The sequence below is a fragment of the Equus przewalskii genome, chromosome 4, assembly GCF_037783145.1.
Source record: "Equus przewalskii isolate Varuska chromosome 4, EquPr2, whole genome shotgun sequence".
NCBI lineage: Eukaryota > Metazoa > Chordata > Mammalia > Perissodactyla > Equidae > Equus > Equus przewalskii.
Genome location: NC_091834.1, coordinates 5,484,396 through 5,502,232, shown reverse-complemented (window position 1 = coordinate 5,502,232; position 17,837 = coordinate 5,484,396). Strand labels below are relative to the sequence as shown.

Sequence of the window (17,837 nt, the reverse complement as noted above, 5' to 3'; positions counted from 1 at the left end):
TTTTCCTTTGAGCTTGAAGCCCCTCAGGCACAGGGAATGGGCAGAGCCCCCGGCTCGGGCGGCACTGGGAGAGACCCTGGGCCTGCGCCCACCCCCAGCCAGCCGGGCGAGGACAACTGTGCCGACCCCGAGGCCCATCCGTGGTCCTTTGTCCACCGAGCGCTGCCCATTTCTCTGTCCTGCTTGCGAGCCGAGTTGAAAACCCGGGAATTCTGGCTTGAGTTCCCTCTGTAGGCTCACCATCTCCATGCTTATTTGCTTTCGATGCTGGGCTGCCCTGGGCTGCCACCTCAGTCACTGCTCGCGCCCCGACGGTGCCTGAGGCCTGCCAGCCCAGAAGCTCTCCTGGATGTGCTGCAGACATTGTTGATTTGGATCTATTTCTGATTTTTTACTAATTTCAATTTTTCCCTCTTCTTTTACCCCGCCCTTCCCCGCACCCCTCCCATTCCCGGATCCTTGTTCTCTCCTCCATAGACCACATAGCCCACATCATAGAGCTGCTAGGCAGTATCCCAAGGCACTTTGCTCTGTCTGGAAAATATTCGCGGGAATTCTTCAATCGCAGAGGTAGTACCTCTCCTTTTTGAAAAGCGCCACGATGCAGACAGAAATGGAAGAGCAGCTGCCGATTGTCGCACTAGTGGTGACAAGGGCATTGCTCCTAAATTCAGAAAGCGCCCAGCAGGACCCCTGTGCTGGTTTAAAAGCTGAGCGGGAAGACCGCATTTGGCCCTGTGCCGCGGTCACCTGTGCGCCAGCTCCTCCTGGGTGCCCTCAGCACTGGGGACCCAGAATCCGGCCGTCCGCGCCAAGCCTGTGCTTTCGATCATTAGGTCGCGCTCTGTTTCTGTCTGCGCGGGCGGTGACAGTGTCTGCATGCAGTGTACTGATTAAACTGTCGTGTGTTTCTGTTTTGCTGGCAATGTTTCCCAATGCAGATCACATAGCATTGATCATTGAACTGCTGGGGAAAGTCCCTCGAAAATACGCTATGTTGGGGAAATATTCCAAGGAGTTTTTCACCAGAAAAGGTAACGGTATTTATGCAACACTAATTTTCAGCATAATCTTCTCCCAAAAGGAGAAATTGTACATTCACGTGTGGGCAGTGGAGAAAGATCTGGACTTTTACAACTGGGGAATTCTGCTGAAGAAAGCTCTCAAGAAGTAAACTTGAACCGTCTGATATCTGTGGAATAAGAATTTTGTAAGAGAACAGCCTTCCTAAAATCCTTTCCTGCTCCAAGCGCCAATCTGGATATTCAAGGATTTATAAAAAGGAGTTTGAGTGAGTTTTAGAAACCAGCTAGACTTATGTATTTTCCTTTTATTCACGGAGCTGCAGTGTCTCTGCAGCAGAGCGCCGGCGGCCTGCAGCTCGGACTCCATGCACGTCTGTCCACGTCCCCCGCAATCTGTCTGAGACTGGATGTAGTGGGTGTGGGCCTGTGACGTCTGCGTGCCTCATGCGCTTATCAATCACGTGGTCTCCCACTGCGTTAGCGCACAGGGTATTGTGGGTGATGTGTTTAGTACCGCAGCTCTTGTTGACCTTCCCTGGGCATGACCCTCAGCAACTGTGTCTTTGCCCTGTCTACTCATAGCCAGTGATCACTTCTTAAAAGCGCTCCAGAGCGCTTGCTTTTAAAGACCCCTCCCCAGTGCCGTATTCTTTTGTGTGAGTATAGTTGGCCCTCTTAATTCATGTTTTCCCAGCTTAGATTATTTTGGGGTTGCAGCACTCTTTAATAAAGAGCTTTTAAAGTTGGTGTGAGCAGGACATGGTGTTTCTAGAAATTTCTCAGAGTCCCGGATACTCTGTGTCCCTTGCTTTAGCCAAATTTGGAGAACCAATTTTAGTTTCTATTTTCCTATGAGATCAGGAATTCCTTAGAGTGATGATCCTTTGCCATACACTTCAGTGATGTTAAGCTGGCCAGTTCTTGTTTTATCTTTAAATCGCGTTTCCCTGGTCGGTGCCTGCAAGTCGAGGAGGAGCGGTGCCGACATGGTGGTTTCCCGCTCCACTCACTCTGAGCACACGGCCATGACTCGGCTGTTCTGGGACCGCCCAGGGCCAGCCTGTGACATGTGTCACTAGACGTGGTTGTGTTCTTACTACCTTTTGAAGGCTTTTCATAGGAAAAAAAAAAATGTCAGGGAAAACTGTTCTTCAGACACCTTGGGTTAATTTTGGTTCTGAGAATCTGGTCTTCAAGTCTGGGTCCCCTGAACGAGGTACAGAGTTCTCTCTCCACACACACACTCTCGCACAGGCTCACATACATTAAGGGCGGTGACGTGGCTTTGCCACTGAGCTGTGTTCAGTGACAGAGCTGGGGTTTGAGCGTGTGTAGGACTGAGCGCTTCGTGTCCTCTCTGAACCTTTGTTTCCTCGTCTGTCCACGGGGACACTTCAGGGTGCCTCATTGTCATGAGAAGGTATGAGAGAGTGCTGGGTGGCACATAGCACAGTAGGAGCTGGTGTTATTGCCGGGGCAGAGTGACAAACAGGAAAACACCATAAACGTTATGAACCACCAGACAGCGGTATCACTGAGAGAGGGGACTGAGTTTCCCTCGGAGACTTCCAGAAAATGTTATTTGAAAACACTTGAAGCAAGGAAGAGTTATGGATTATGGATTATTATAGGTTGGGGTTCAGTGTGGCTTGGGGAATTGGGTTTATTTTAATGCAGGCAGATCCCTTCTTCCACGTTTCGGAGTGTTTTCGGAGCCTGTGAGAACTGGCCTGGCCCCAGAAGGACGCGGCTGCTGGACGACAGGCAGCGAACACCCGGCGGTGGCCTCACATCGTCACACGGGGCTCAGTGGGGAGGGTGGCCAAGAGCTCCCAGCCTAGTCTGTCATGGGAACAGAGAACACCGTTGACTTGCCAGTGCTCCAGAGGGGACGGGAAGACCCGAGAGAGCACCCGGCCAGGCACCTGCTCCTCTAGGCAAGTAGAGAGCCTGCTGTAGGCTGAGGAGCGGGTTCCGGCCCCATGCTGTGGGAACCTCATTTCCCACCGCGGGCATAGGGCGTGGTGGGGACCAGCGGCCATTGATGGCACACAGGGACTTTCCTTGAATTGTGCTCCTGCTTCCCTTTCCTCTGCAGTAAGGAGCCTCCTGGAGTAACGGGGCTCTGCGTTTCTCCCTGTCCACTCTCTGTGGGTTGGGAACCACATACTGTGCACAGCAGGGCCGAAGAGGAAGGCGAGATCAGAGGAGGGGCCTTGAATGGTGAGAAAGTGAAGTCAGGCGAGTTCTTTGAGGGTGCCTCTCCAGGCAGCCTGCAGCTCAGTTTGCTCGTGGGGGCAGTCACTCGAGGCTCTCTCCTGCCTGTTAGGCTTTGCCTCTGGCCTGAGCTGCAGGCCACCAGGGCCAGCCCCCCTGAATGCCTGAGCCCTCTCCTCGCCTGTCTGGTGGGGCTCTTCAGAGGGATGCGTGCTGAGCTGGTGTCAGCTGCTGGCTGGTTCCAGCTCAGAGCTCCCTGTCCTGCGGCCCTCACATTGGTCTTCCCGTCAGCACCCTTGCTCCCGGGACGGCCCATGCCCAGGTGGCAATAGAAGGTGCTGCGCAGGGCCTTGCTGTCCTCCCGTCGCGTCGTCTTGCACACTGATTGGGCCTTGTGTGCGTGGTTCTTCTGAGGCGCTTGTTTGAAGGGGGCTGGCCTTCCGAGTTGAACTGTGTTGGGCATCCTTGGCGGAGATAGACCAGAGACATCTGACGTGGTGTTACTTTGGCAGCGTCTCCCCTTCCCTTCCTTTGGATGTAGGGGAGAATTTATGATGAGTCAAGAAGTCCCCTAAGATGCCTAGGAATTGGGACCACGGTTCCTTCCTGCTTATGTTTGTATATAGTAACTGTGGGGGTTGGAAGGGATTTTGGGTTTTTACTGAAGTCCCAGGAATGATATGATGATGAAAATAGATTTCTCCATGTCCCTTAGCATGAGGGGAATGATTTGTTGCATAAAAGATGTGTTTTGGCATGCCTCCCTACGTAATATGTGTGAATATACATTTTAGAAATAATGGGGTCTTAAATGTATCCATTTAATTTAATTTAATTTAAATTTTTGCTGAGGAAGATTGACCCTGAGCTAACGTGTGTGCCAGTCTTCCTCTATTTTGTATTTGGGTCACCACCACAGTATGGCTGACAGTGATAGAGGTTTACACCAGCATCCGAACCTGCGAACCTGGGCTGCCAAAGCAAAGCGCAATGAACTTATCCACTAGGCCACAGGGCTGGCCCCACCATTTAACTTTTTTTCTAAAATACATTGTGGCAGAACTGTAAAATGGAAACTGCTGATAGTTTGCTCCCGTCTCATTGGAAAGTAGTTGAGATCGGGAGGTAGCGGACAGGAGGCTTTCCTGTTCTTTGTCCTCTTGGGTGGGAAGCAAATTTACCCCGACCCGAGGCCCGGGAAGGAGGTGGGGCCTGTGTGTTAAAGTTAATTGTTGCCCGCACCTCAGCGATATCTTCTTCCTTACAATTCGGCGTAAAATGATTGGTCCTAGTTTGAATCCTTTGTGTGCCAGGGATTTTAAAATTGAGCTGGATTTTTTGGGCAGGGCATGTAATTTCTGTTCTCGCCTGTTTGAGGTTTGATTTGTTAGTTAGCCCCTTGAATGTGGACATTAGCCACCAAAGAGCATTAAGGACGACGACCATGTTGGTCAGTGTGTCAGGATGCGGCCCACTAGAAATAAACACCTCTGTGGGTTTTGTCCCTGTCCTGTCCTGCTGAGATCTGAATGTTTTGTCCCCCCCCCCCCGAAATTTGTACGTTGAAATCCTAAACCCTAAAGGTGCTGGCGTTGGGAGGTGGGCCCTCCTGAATGGGATGTTGGCTCTCAGAAAAGGGGCCCCAGAGCGCTCCCAGCCCCTTCCGCCCCGTGAGGACCCCTGGAGGAGTCTGCGCCCCGAGCTCCTCGGCCTTCCAGCCTCCAGAACTGGAGAAGTAAACGTGTTATTTATAAGCCGCCAAGGGGGCTGTATTTTGTGACAGCGGCCCAAACTGCCTAGACATGTCCCCATGGAGGGGGCAGTCCTCGGAAGGGTGCCAGCTCTCAGGTGGTGGCGGGAAGCAGTGCAGCCTGGAGCACCCCTTGTGCGCAGCTGGACACACGCCCTCTCGGCCGGCGGTAGCCGTGGTTTCAGTGCCAACGGCTGTGTGGAGAATGGAAGTGTCCGAGGAGACAGCTTGCTTTTCTAAAAACTGAGGGCTTTTTAAAGTCAGTGTGTTGGGATATGTGTGAGTGCTTTTGTTTGTCAGACCAAAGACCTTCTGAAATTTACAATGCAGAATTCTAAAGCACGTGAGAAACTTCCAGGCAGCCCAAGGGCTGTGTCTGCAGCATGAATTCATGTTCCCGGGCCCGGCGGCAGGACGGCGGGAGCTGGGCTGGTACACGAGAGGCTGTTTCCTATTCTCAGTTTTCAGCATTTGAGAGGAAACTTGTTAGAACGATTTTCACTTACCTCCAGAATCACTGAAAATCAGCAGGTTCCCTTATTTCAGTGCAGAGCAGAGCCCTTTGCTGGCCGCCGCCCTCTGCGGTCGGCCTGGCTCCGGTTCGGAAGCGTGTGGTCCAGGCGGTCCCCACCTGCGCGGGGGGATGCGAGCGGATGCAGGTGGGCGCCCGTGGCGCCAGGAGCCGGGGTCCCCTGGCTGGGAACGGGGCCTGGGCCTCCAATGAGGTGCCCGGCGGCGCTGTGGGCGGGGAGGTCGGCGCAGGGTCTTCTCGGTGACGTCTTGACTCCAGAAATAACTAGAAAGTGGCCCGGTGCTGGCAGTCTTGCAGCTTCGAACCAGGAGCCGCTTTAACCCTGGTTTGACCATGAGCATCGCTTCCGAGTCCGAGCAGGAGAAGCAGAGCTGGGCGGGCAGGCTGGCCTGGTCCTCACCACGGGACCCGGCCTAGGCAGGGGCCTGGTGCCGGGGCTTCGGTGATACCGAGTTCTTACATTTGGAAACGCTGACCTGGGCCCAGCCTTGGTTTTGGACGGAAGCTTTTGTGAGCTGCGGGCGGGTGGCAGTATGTCCTCCTTGCCTGGGACCGTCCTCGTCTGCCCTGTGATGCCCCGGCCCCTCGCTGAGGTCCCTGCCTCCCGCCAGAGCCTGGGGATACGGGCCGAGAGGGCGATGCTGCGCCCGGGGGCGGGCGAGGTGCCCACAAGACAGCGGAGACGCTGGAAGTAAGCCACGGGCCACACGTGGTTGATCGTAGGTTTGAATTACTCTCTTAATCGTTTAATTTTGGATTTGAGCATAGGATGCAAACAAAGCAATGAAATTATTGCTGTAACAGGTTCAAGTAAATTCTATTATAGTTCATCCCATTTATTCCTCTCGTTTATTATGAGCTACTCATTAGTGAAGTGTTTCTTTCTCCACGTGCATTAACACAACATTGGAATTCTTTTAAAGTTATTTGTTGGATGCTCTGTACCAGTGTGTTCTAAACAGCTTTACCGAGATACAATCTGCATGCCATACAGTTCACGGTTTTGAAGGATGCAGTTCTGTCGTGTTTAGTATATTCAGTTATGCAGCCGTCACCACTGTGGGATTTTAGAGCATTTCTATTATGTCAGACAGAAACCGCGTGGCCACTAGCCCCCCTCTCCACCGTCCTCACCCTCAGCCCCTGACAGCCACGCATCTGCTTTCTGTCCCCGTGGATTTGCCTCTTCCGGGTGTTTCGTGTAAATGGCATCAGACAAGATGGCGACTTTGGTGATGGCTCCTTTGACTTACTGCGATGTGTCCCCGGTTCCTCTGTGTGGCAGCGAGTCCGTGTTCCCTTCTTTTTCTGCGCGGATGGAGCACATTTGGTTCCTCCGTCCATCAGTCGATGGACAGGTGGGTGGATTCCACTTCGTGGCTCTTGTGGACCGCGCTGCTGTGAACATTTGTGCACAAGTTGTGTGGATGTAGGTTCTCATGTCTCTTGAACGCACGTGTGTGATGGTTGAAGTAGTGAAGTTTTTAATTTTGAGGAAGTCTCATTTTCTACTTTTTTTAATTACTTCGATGTCACATCTAAGAAACCAGTGCCTACCTCAAAGTCATGAAGACTTATTCTGTTTTCTTCTTAGAATTTATAGTTTAAAAGCTCTTACACTTAGGCGTATGGCCCATTTTTAGTTAATTTTTTTATGTGTGGGAGGTCGGGTTTATCCAGATTTTGAACTCAAATATATACCGACGTATACTTCGTAGGAATATGTTCAAATTTCTTGTGTTTTCTGTCTTGTTTTCTACCAGTATCAATTGATAGCTTTCCTTTCTTAGGTGTGTGCTATTGAAATTGGTCCTAATCTCTTTTATGTTGTGGTTCCTTTTCTGGATACAGTATCCCCTGGAATACCGTACCAGAACTTGCCCCCATAGACTCCCATGTGTGGTGTAAAACCTTCTATGCTTGTTATGTTTAATTGTGGAATATTATAATTTCATGGACAAAATAATGTATTTTGCCTCACAAATCACTTAAAATAATATTCCAGAGAAGTATAATGGAAGTACTTACCTTTTTCCTTAGAAAGTTCTCTGGTAATCTGGGACGGGCAAACAGCCTGGTGATCCCAGAGGAGGAGCCCTCCCCCAGGGCCTGTTTCCTGCCAGTGGTCCCTGGCTTTGTCCAGGTGGTTCTGTCCCCAGAGAGGAGGAAGCCCCATGGGCTGCCGAGGGTGGCAGTGATGCGGGGTGTCCCTCGGCCGGGCTGGCCCCTGGTTCGCGTGCACGTGTGTGAGAGCTGGCCCTGAGGAGAGGTGAAGCGATCCTCAGACTTCTTTGAGAAGGAGAGGGTGGGAACGGCTTGAACAGTAAAGATGCCACAATTAAGTGTCTGGTTATTTGCCAAATTGGTTTCAGCGAAATGTATCCTGGAAAGTTTTCCTAAGAGAAACAACAGTCATGGTGAAAACTCTTTACCTTGTCAGGGAGCTACTTTTACAACAGGAACAAATAGTAAAAAGTTGTTTTTCAGTGTTTTCTGCCCTTCCCCTTTTGTGTTTTCCTGTAAGCAGCGGTGGTGGAGGCGGCTCTGTCCCTTGTGTGACAGCCGCGGGCTGGAGCTGGCGCGCGGCCGGGAGGCGCTCGCTCCCGTGACCCTGTTCTTGGTGTCTCCTCGCAGTCGCTGCGCCAGTTGGGGAGGTGAGGGTTGGTTTGTAAGTGATCTTGGGCTTCCTAAGACAGCGTCTTTCCTCATCCTTGAATCGAACATAAGGATTTGTACATATAATCATAGGGCCTAGGCGAGTTGATTTCCTGTTTCTTCCTGGCGTTACAAAGTTTTTCCACCTGTCTACATAATGCACATATTGGTTCTTTTTAGAGGCAATTCGGTACTCTGCTATATTGCAATATTATTACATATTCCGTCCTCTTGATACTTAGGATTATTTTATGGGTTGCATATTTTCCTACTACAGAGAGCATCTTTGCACACAGTTTTTGTGTGAGATGACCTGGTCAAAGTTTGGTAGATATTTTAGGCTGTTCTTTAGCAATGTTTCTGTCGATGTGTAGCGCTGCTAGTTAGGTATGAATAACTAGTTTTTCATAGCCTTCCAGCACTGTATCGTTTTCATCACTATATTATGCAGATTTTAAGGCATCTATCATGATAAAGCTTTTCTCTTTTTCATGGAAGAGTCTAAATTTGATGCCTGTTGATTCATTTTAGTTAGTTTAAAAACTGGTGCCCTCAGAAATGGATTTCTTGGTGTCAGGAGCAGTGGCTTCGTTCACAGACCCAGGGAGTGTGCGCTCTGTGTCAGAGCAGGCAAGCTCAGGCCCCCCCCTGCCCCCGCCCCCGGGACTTGCCTTAGCCTGTGAGGTGGGCGCTTTCTGAGTTGCTTTCACCTTGCTGTGGTGAGGTCAGCCGTCACTATATAAAATCAGTAGACTGCATTCTAGAAAAGGCAGAGAGAGAGGGGACAACCTGTGCCAGAGCTGCTCTTTGGGGCACCTGCTGTCCATCTTCTGGGCGCTTTGAAAACCCCTCTTGTGACCCTGTGTAGAACGCAGTCTTCTCTTCTTTCACTAGCGACACTGAACCGTATCGTTTCCCCCTTGTTGTTAAGTAACACGCATCCAGCGGCTGTGCTGTGGTGGCCGTTTTTTAACCGTCATTCTCCTGTTACTGAGCATTTGTAATTTTGCCGTGAGCACATCTTGGGGTCGGGGGCGGCCCGGGTTTATCTCCTGAGGCTGGGTCCCGAGACCTGAAACGTCCGGCTTAAAGGGGTGGGCGTCCAGTGATTGCCCAGCCTTCGTGCTCATGGGGCTGCCCTTCCACGGCGGGGAAGACGCTCCTCCGAGATGGCAGGTGCCCCTCCCGCACTGGCAGACCTGACCCGCAGTCTGGAAGCCGTGCGTCACTCTCCCCAGTCCTCACATGGAGCCAGAGCTGCTTTTATACAGCAGCCCCTTTAACAAGAGATTTGGAATTCTGTGCACGTCGTGATTCCAACTCCGCGGACATGCGAGTTCGTAAGAGCGCACATGGAAAGAGCGCAGGCAGGCCAAAAGGAAAAGTCACTGTGGGGTAGGATTGCAGGTCGTTTCTCCTTTTGTTTTTGTAGTTTTCTGTAATATTCTCTTATTTTCTTTACGATTGAAGAAAGAGGGCGTGTTTGTAACTGAGTTGAACGAATGGGTGAGACAGACCAGGCCTCGTGGGAAGATCTTCGTCAGCACGGCGCTGCGTCCCTGTTAACGCGTGTCGAGGAAGGATCGCCTTGTTGGTTGGGTCACGGCCGCTGGAAGGGGAGAGAACGGGGCCCGCACCGGCGCCCGTCGGGGTCTGGAGGCCTCGGGTTCGCTCTGCGCCCGGAGGGTGGGGGCGCAGGGCAGCGCCGCCCTGTCTGTGGAGCTGCTGGGCAGACCCTGAGGGGCACCCAGGGAGGCCTGTGTGGGTGGGGCTGGGCTGTCCCGTGAGGGCTTCCAACAGGCGAATCAAGTTACTCCTATTGAAAGTTCCCCTGACCTTTGGACAGTCTGACTTGAAAATCACTTTTTTTCCTTTTATGAGAAAGGCTGTTGCAGCTCACAGACCGTTCGCTAGCTTCTTGGTCATTCTGTTCTGTCAGTCAGGGCTGCTTGTAACCCACACTTTACACTTTTGAAAAGTGTCACTTCAAGGTTTATGAATTGATCCTGGTATCTTAGATCTTACAACTGTGTAGACATGGATGGTATTTGATTTGGGTTGGCCTCTAGAGCTTTGCTGTCCACTATAGTAGCCACTAGCTACTTATGGCTATTTAAGTTGAAACAGAGTAAAATGAACGCTTCAGTTCTGTGGTCACACTAGCCACATTTCAGGTGCTCAGTAGCCATGTATCCTGGCAGCTACCATCTTGGACAGTACAGATAAAGGAAGTTCTCTTGAAATGTGCTGTCCTGGAGGACAAGGCTCCCTCTTCTTTTCACGGTAACATGCAGAAACAGTGGTCCGAGGAGCTTAAATAGCGTATGTCTTAAAACTTGTTCTAAGCAAGTTTGTTGACTGCAAAAGACCCCGAGTGGGCGTAAGAGCGCCTCCACCCACAGTCCGCGAGCCAGGACCCTGCAGGTGTGCTGCCGCACAGAGATGCAGAGCCGAGGCGCAGGGACTGCCCCCCTTACCTGAACCCCTCTTGACCGTTGCCAAGCTGACTTGAACTAGGACGCGGTCATATACACACCAGATGCTCATGGCTTGGGGGGACGCTGGCGCGCTTTGGTGTCGCGTAGCGTCGAGCAGGTAGGTCGTTCTCTCTCTCCTGAAAAGAACCTGGCTGGACCAACAACGGGAGATGCAGGTTTGGCGCCTTCCTGACCCGCTGTTTTCCCTGCAGGAGAACTGCGGCACATCACCAAGCTGAAGCCCTGGAGCCTGTTCGACGTCCTCGTGGAGAAGTACGGCTGGCCCCACGAAGATGCGGCCCAGTTTACAGATTTCCTGATCCCGATGTTAGAAATGGTTCCCGAGAAGCGAGCGTCGGCCTGCGAATGCCTTCGGCACCCGTGGTTGAATTCTTAGCGGCTTCTGCAGACGCGGCGGTCTGAGCTAGCAAATGTTCCCAGTACGTTGGCCCTGAACCGGGCCTCTCATTCTTTAACAGGATTACCAGTGAGCTGGCTTCATCCTCAGACCTTTATTTTGCTTCGAGGTACTGTTGTCTGACGTTTTGCTTTTTGTGCACTGTGATCCTGGGGAGGGTAGTCTGTCGTCTTCAGCTTAGTAGTTTACTGACCCACTTTCTTCTGGAAACAATAACGTCTCTAACATTGTTTCTTGTGTTGTGTGACATTCAAATGTCAATTTTTTTGAACAAAAAATACTTTCCCCCTTGTGTTTTGGCAGGTTTTGTAACTATTTATGAAGAAATATTTTAGCTGAGTACTATATAATTTACAATCTTAAGAAATTATCAAGTTGGAACCAAGGAATAGCGAGGAAATGTACAATTTTATCTTCTGGCAAAGGGACATCATTCCTGTATTATAGTGTATGTAAATGCACCCTGTAAATGTTAATTCCATTAAATATGGGATGGGGACTCCGATCTCAGAAAAGCTGCCCGGCCTGGAGTGCTTTGTAGCCTAAGTTGCATGTAGCGGACTTGTACTCTCCAAGGAGTCGTGCGAACTTTTCATTCCATAACAGCCCTTTCCCATGGGATTTCAAAGCAAGTGGCTCTGGGTTATGTCATTCCCTATATGGCACTTTAGAGAAAGAAACGACACGCTTCTCATTCGAAAATACGTGTTACAGTTTAGCACTCCCATTCATATTTTTGCATATTTTTAAAAGTACTTTTAAGGAAAAAGAGCAATTTCCCTTTGAAATTGTGAAGCCCACCTTCAAGTGCTGTAAGCTCAACTCTGCACAGATTAAATTGACAAGAGGGACACGTTCAGTGTGTGGAATGAAAAAATTATCTATTTTCGGAAAAGCTTGCTCGTGTCTGTGTAAACCCAGGTCTGGCACACGTGCCCCTCCTGGCGCAGCGGCGGGCGCATTCAGTCAGAGGCAGGTTCGCGCGCGGCCACAACAAATTCTAGCCGTTTCGTTGTCCTTCCATGCATTGACGTTGAGAAAGTGATTTTCCCTTTGCAGGTTGCACACAATTTTGTTTATGCATTTCCTTAAAATTGTAGAATTCAGGACACAAACCATAGTAGGCAATACAATTTTAGAATGTAATATATAGAGGTATAAACGCCTCTTTTAGAAGTCAGTGGACTGAATGTCAGGTTTTTTTTAAACTTTCCATTCATTAAGGTGCCTCGTTTTTCTTGACTTTGTCCATTAACATTTATCCATATGCCTTTGCAATAACTAGATTGTGAAAAGATAACAAGTGTTGTAACAATAATCCATTGTTTGAGGTGCTTGCAGTTGTCTTAAAAATTAAAGTGTTTTGGTTTTTTTTCCAGACATTGCCTCAGTCATTGGCCTATGTTTGAAGCGATAGAATCAACAAACATTTGCTGTCCTTTCAGTGTAGTGTAACCCAAAGGAAAGGAAATATCAGCGTCCCCGTTGCAGGAAAGGTAGCTGTACGACATGCGTGAAGGCTTGTTCCAGGGAGGTCCTTCCTCGTTCTCTAAGGGGAGAATATGGATTCAGAGGAGATCTGTAGCGTAGATCTGTTAGCTAGAATTTCAGTGATCCTTTTTCATTCACGTTTCGTCAGAAACATCCTAACTATATTTTGTTTGAGCATTGCAGGTTTCCTTTTGCTTTTTTAACGGTATTCACTGGGGGGGAACAGGACACACAGTCCTCCTGGGAGTTGGCCTTACCTCACGTGCTGCCGTGCGGGGCAGCATGCCCCCATCCGTGACCTGTGCGTGCTGTTTTTCCCATGGGGCCGTAGGGTACCATATAGGTTCTGTGACGGATGGTGGCTGCAGACCAGTGGTGCTCACGATTTCCAGAGGAACGAACCATTCTTACAAGAGCCATGGGGCATTGGCTCAGGCTACAAAATAAACTAGATAATTAAGGAATTTTGTAAGGTGCTGTCCCTTGTGATAAATGGCCTCCCTGGTTCCCAGTGTGAAGACAGTTGTTGTGAAGGACTGTGCGGTTCTCTTAGGGACAGTGTGGCTTTAGCGGATCCTTGGTGGCCTGACGGTGAGGAGTGCGCGTGAGCTCAGTGAGAACCGCTGGCCGTGCCACCCTGGAGGCAGCTCGGCGGCCTGAGCTGACGTCCCGTCTCGGCCCTTCTCCCCTCCGTGTGAAGTCGTCCTGGAAGATGCCCCGCAGCGGATCCCACACGGGATTTTCGCAGATCCAGAAACTGGCTGGCGAGAAATTAGAACTGCGCAAAGGCAGAAAAAGTAGGTTTAGGAGCTTCAAAAAAGCACAGACTTTTTAGGTGAAAACTGATTTACTTGCTTCTTCTGCTACCTGGATCGTACGTAACTAGTCAACAGAGTAAACTACTGTTTCTACTTGGGTGGAGAACTTCCGTTTGTATCTACAAGTCAAATTATTGCTTAAATTCCACTTTTTTCTCTATTTAATTCTTTATAACTTCAATGAAATTTTGGTAGAGGACGGTATTGGAGATTGTGTGGCATCAAAGAATTCTAAGATTCTGCAGTTTACAGAACAGCCCGTGAATATATGGTACTTGTGAAGAAGACAAGTTTAAAGCTAGGAGGGATTAAAAATCCTGAGGCGGACAGGCCCTTTGTTTTGGCTGAGCTCATGTCAGTTGCCGATCTCGGTTTTGCCTGTGAGCTGCCGTGACGGCGTGGCCGCGGACAGCGAGTGGTGTAGGCCCGTGCCCGGAACCAGGCCTGGGCCGCCGGAGCGGAAGGTGCCGACCTTAACCACCAGGCCCGGGGCGGCCCTGAAGGACAGTCCTGTTACAGAGGAGTGAATGCTGACTCTTTCACTGTCTGGTTAACTCTGTTCGGTATTTGAGACCGTCAGGGGATGGATGGACGATGAAAGGACAGGTGTTTCCTTAGTGAATACCATAAGCAGAACTTTGTCTGCCTAAAGGCAAGGGTGGCAAAGTTGATCTGAGTTCTTTTCACACTTGAAGCTGATTCGATTAGGACCAAGCCCTAAATGCAGCTGTTACTGTACCATCATTAGCTAACTTTCAAAAGGAACTGGACTTTAAAAAAAGTGTGAAACATGACTTAGATTACTGCCAAATCTTATTCAGTTAATTTTAGTCTGTTTACTTTTTTCTCCTAATGCACAGAATTTGCATACTGTGCCAAATTATGTGATGTAATTGGATGATGAAAAATGCGTTGACAAATAGTGTCATTACTATCGGTTGTACTAATTAATCCTCCTGAGAGAAGACAATAAGAAAATTTTTTCAAAATAATTAGCGTTTTCTATTTCAGCAATAAATTGCTCACCTAAGAGGCCATCATGTCACTTGAGAGATCTAAGAATAATGCCTTTTTCCTTTAGTTTTACACACCAAAACGAATTGTAAAAACTTCCTACTACTTTCTCTCTAATACTGTAGCTGGACAGTAAATGGTCAGGTTTTCAGATAGTTTGATTAGTCACTAGGACATTTCAGTCATGTTCTAAACTGTAACAGTTAGTTGGGCCTCCCTGTTGTGGCTGAGCTGCTCCCCGTCCCCACACGACTGTGGGGACGCACGGCGCGCCCCTGCCCTTCACAGTGCTTGCGTGGGCGCGGGCACCACAGAGCACCGCAGCTTCCTAGGGCTCGCGTTCCTGCAAAAGTGACAAGCAGGAACAACTCACGGCCTCCTGATGCTTGCCGCGGTCCAGCGGAGGTGGGAGTCGCTAAAGCAAAGGGAAGGCTCCTTACAAACTGTATTGAAAAATGCAACTTTTGTAAAAAGACCCCTGTGTCAGAAGGTTGTACAGGACAATTTGGTAAAACTGACATAATTGTGATTTATTAACATGAATTAAAATGCCCAACCAGTGCTTCAATGTGACAGTATATTTAAAATAAAAAAGAAATTAAAGGCCATATACTGTACTACTTTCACAAAGATCACACAGTTTTGCAGACTTGTCATATGTACAATGCTATATATCAAATGAGAAAAGCTGTAAGCAATTATATACGCAAAAGAAATGCAGTATTTACAGTTTGTCAGGAGACATTAAAAATCATCTATACATTAAATTACATTTTGCTTGCCAATAACCGATAAAACAAAATGAGCCATGTCCACACCAAACTATAAAAATCTGTATTGCATTGTTTTATACCTAAGATGCACTCACAGGACTGCTGACAGAAAAAAAAGGAGACTCCTCATCGTGCCATTACTTAGCTGTGTACTTAATGCATACGTATAAAATAATATAGAAACGTTCACTAAATGAATTTAACTGCAACAATAAAATGTAAAGGTCATGTAGCATCAAATCTACTGCCAGAAGAACAGCTGGAATGTTCACTTACAAAATAAAGATATCTAATACTGGCTTAACAGCACATTTTTAAAGGAATTTTAAAAAGCAAAAATGGGAAAAATACAATGAAAGAGCACTGGTGTTTTTTTTTTATACAAAGTTTCATGTACAAGCTTTAAAAAGTACCTTAACAGGTACATACGAAATATACAGTTATCTTACAGAACATTTTAAAAAATGTTTTTGGAGTCCATTTTAATGCCACCCTGAACCATGGTAATTGTTCTGAAATGTTGGTGGCACCTGTGCTCTGTGAATTGGAATCTGTCCAGGCACTGGAGATGCCTGCTGAGGTCCTTGGACCCCATGTGGCAGGGCCACAGAGCCAGGATGAGGACAGAACCCTGAAGCAGTAGGTGTTGGAATACTGTTTGGTCCTTGGGGCTGGAGATGGGGACCTGCGACTGGTAATGGACAATGTGGCCCTGTTCCAGAAGGCTGGTGTTGGGGTCCCGGTCCCAAAGTGGTGTGATGTGTAGCTTGTGAGGGATATGGTGGTACAGCTGGATGAGCACTCGAAGGGAAAAGTGGAGGTCCTTGATGAGGTGGGTGGTGTAAGGCTTGAGCTGATGTGGCGTGATGCCCGGAAGCCAGAACAGTGGAAGGAGGCGGCGGCGGCGGCGGCGGCGGGGCTGGGTTTACAACATGCTGGTGTTGTGCTTGTAGACCCTGGAGTCCTGTGGAAGGGTGGGGCGGTGGATGGTGGTGAGGGGCAGGACCAGGAGGTGGAGGGGGTGGTGGCAAGTGGTGTCCAGCAGTTTGCGAATGCATGTGCGACCCAGGGGTGACGGCATGGACAGGCCCCACTACGTGTGCTCCAGAGTGTTGCTGATGGGAACTGGGCTGCGGGACGAGGTGGGGCCCTGGCGCGGGCGGTGGCGGGGGTGGGGGTGGGACCGCGGCGGCAGCAGGATGGTGAATAGTAGGACTCTGAGAAGGCAGAAAGTGCCCGGGAGTCACGTGGTGGCCTGGAACTGGCTGCTGGCTGCTGGTGCCAGGAAGTGCTTGATTTGGTCCTGATGTAAACACAGTGTGCTGGGCAAGACTCCCTTTGAGCTGATTGTAACTCTGAAAGTTTGCAGAGGGCTGCTGGTTTTGGTAATATGACGACGACGGAGGTGGCGGCGGAGGCGGGGGTGGGGCCGAGCTGTTCAGACTCTGTTGGGTAAACTGACTGAATGTTGCTGCAGATTGTCCTGAGGGTGCCTGTGGAAATAATGCTCCAGATGTTGCCTGCTGAGTACTGGTTTGAAGGTTCTGTGCCGCTGAATAAAAATTTCTCTGTGGCTCTCGCTGAGGGGCTCCGACTTGAGGTGACTGTGAATGGTGCGGCCTGTAGGGCGATCCTAAGGGCTGTGCCGGGGGCTTTGGTGAGAGATAGCCATGCTGGACGGGGGTGTGCGGCGTCGACGACTTGGGCGGGTTTTCTGTGTGAGGTGATGGAGGGCAGGGCAGCTTCCCCGGCACAGAAGGCAGCTTTTGGGAAAGTTGCTCAGACGAACTGCGCGTGAGCGGCTGCGGGGGGTGATTCTTGGAAAGTGCCTGGCTGTTATTTAATAGCTGTTTCTGTGGGAGTTCTGTTTTCAGGTGAACACCATTCTCAGCTTCTGACACAATACCTGTTGCCTCCCAATGGGAATCTGGTTTTGTGAGTATTTTCCCATGTGGTTGAACAGGAATGACAGGTCCTGGCGAACCAGGCTACGAAAAGAAAACAGATCATATCAACTTTATGTATTTATATAAACTTAAACATTTTTATGTACACTGAAGTTAGTTATTACTGGTATTTAATGTTATTTACATATTAATTTTAAAAAGGAGTTGGGAATAAGATAGGTTTGAGAAGTCAATTACAGAGGCTTGGGATATTCAAAAGCCAGTTTTCCAGTAGTTCAGCAAGTTCTGGTAAAAACTGAATTCTCTGAATTAATTTTTATTGAAGACAAGTCAAGGAAATAATCGTCTATAAATTTAATCTCCCTTTTTCCCCCTGTTTTGGAGCCTTACTCTAAAAGAACTCTAATATCTTAAACAGCAAGTTTGAATTCCATAACTGAAATTTCTACACCCAACCTAATCATAAATTGGTTTGGGTAAATAAACTTGCTCCCCCAAACCGTTTTGCTTTGTAACACCTTTTACATTGTTCAAATAAATAATCTAAGTACAAGGCTACTTAAATCTATGTGATTCAGTCTCAGGCTTCTCATCTTTAGTGTCCAAACATACAGCCACATGAGATGATCACATCTTCATGACCCAAAATGGAGAAAGCACTTCTTTCAAATGAATGTCACCTGACCTTTGCTTTTAGAGAATTGTGTGGTCAAATGTTTCATGAAAAAGACTGTGTATTTCCTAGACACCAAAAGAATAG

The 17,837-nt window shown here is 49.0% G+C and overlaps 2 protein-coding genes across 53 annotated transcripts in view; one reads left to right on the top strand and one right to left on the bottom strand.

The window, feature by feature from the left end:
• SRPK2 (SRSF protein kinase 2) overlaps positions 1-12,454 on the top strand; it is a 228,861-nt gene extending 216,407 nt beyond the window's left edge. For 18 of the 48 annotated variants that reach the window (XM_070617083.1, XM_070617087.1, XM_070617116.1 and 15 more), the window contains 3 exons: positions 478-570; positions 942-1,034; positions 10,869-12,454. In XM_070617083.1, coding sequence (XP_070473184.1) covers positions 478-570; positions 942-1,034; positions 10,869-11,053 — 371 coding nt within the window. In that variant the 3' untranslated portion in view covers positions 11,054-12,454. The remainder of the gene's footprint in view (positions 1-477; positions 571-941; positions 1,035-10,868) is intronic. The other 30 variants (XM_070617120.1, XM_070617094.1, XM_070617101.1 and 27 more) reach the window with 3 other exon arrangements.
• A 2,452-nt stretch (positions 12,455-14,906) lies between these two features.
• KMT2E (lysine methyltransferase 2E (inactive)) overlaps positions 14,907-17,837 on the bottom strand; it is a 96,075-nt gene continuing 93,144 nt past the window's right edge. For all 5 annotated transcript variants that reach the window (XM_070617071.1, XM_070617073.1, XM_070617072.1 and 2 more), the window contains one exon: positions 14,907-17,158. In XM_070617071.1, coding sequence (XP_070473172.1) covers positions 15,653-17,158 — 1,506 coding nt within the window. In that variant the 3' untranslated portion in view covers positions 14,907-15,652. The remainder of the gene's footprint in view (positions 17,159-17,837) is intronic.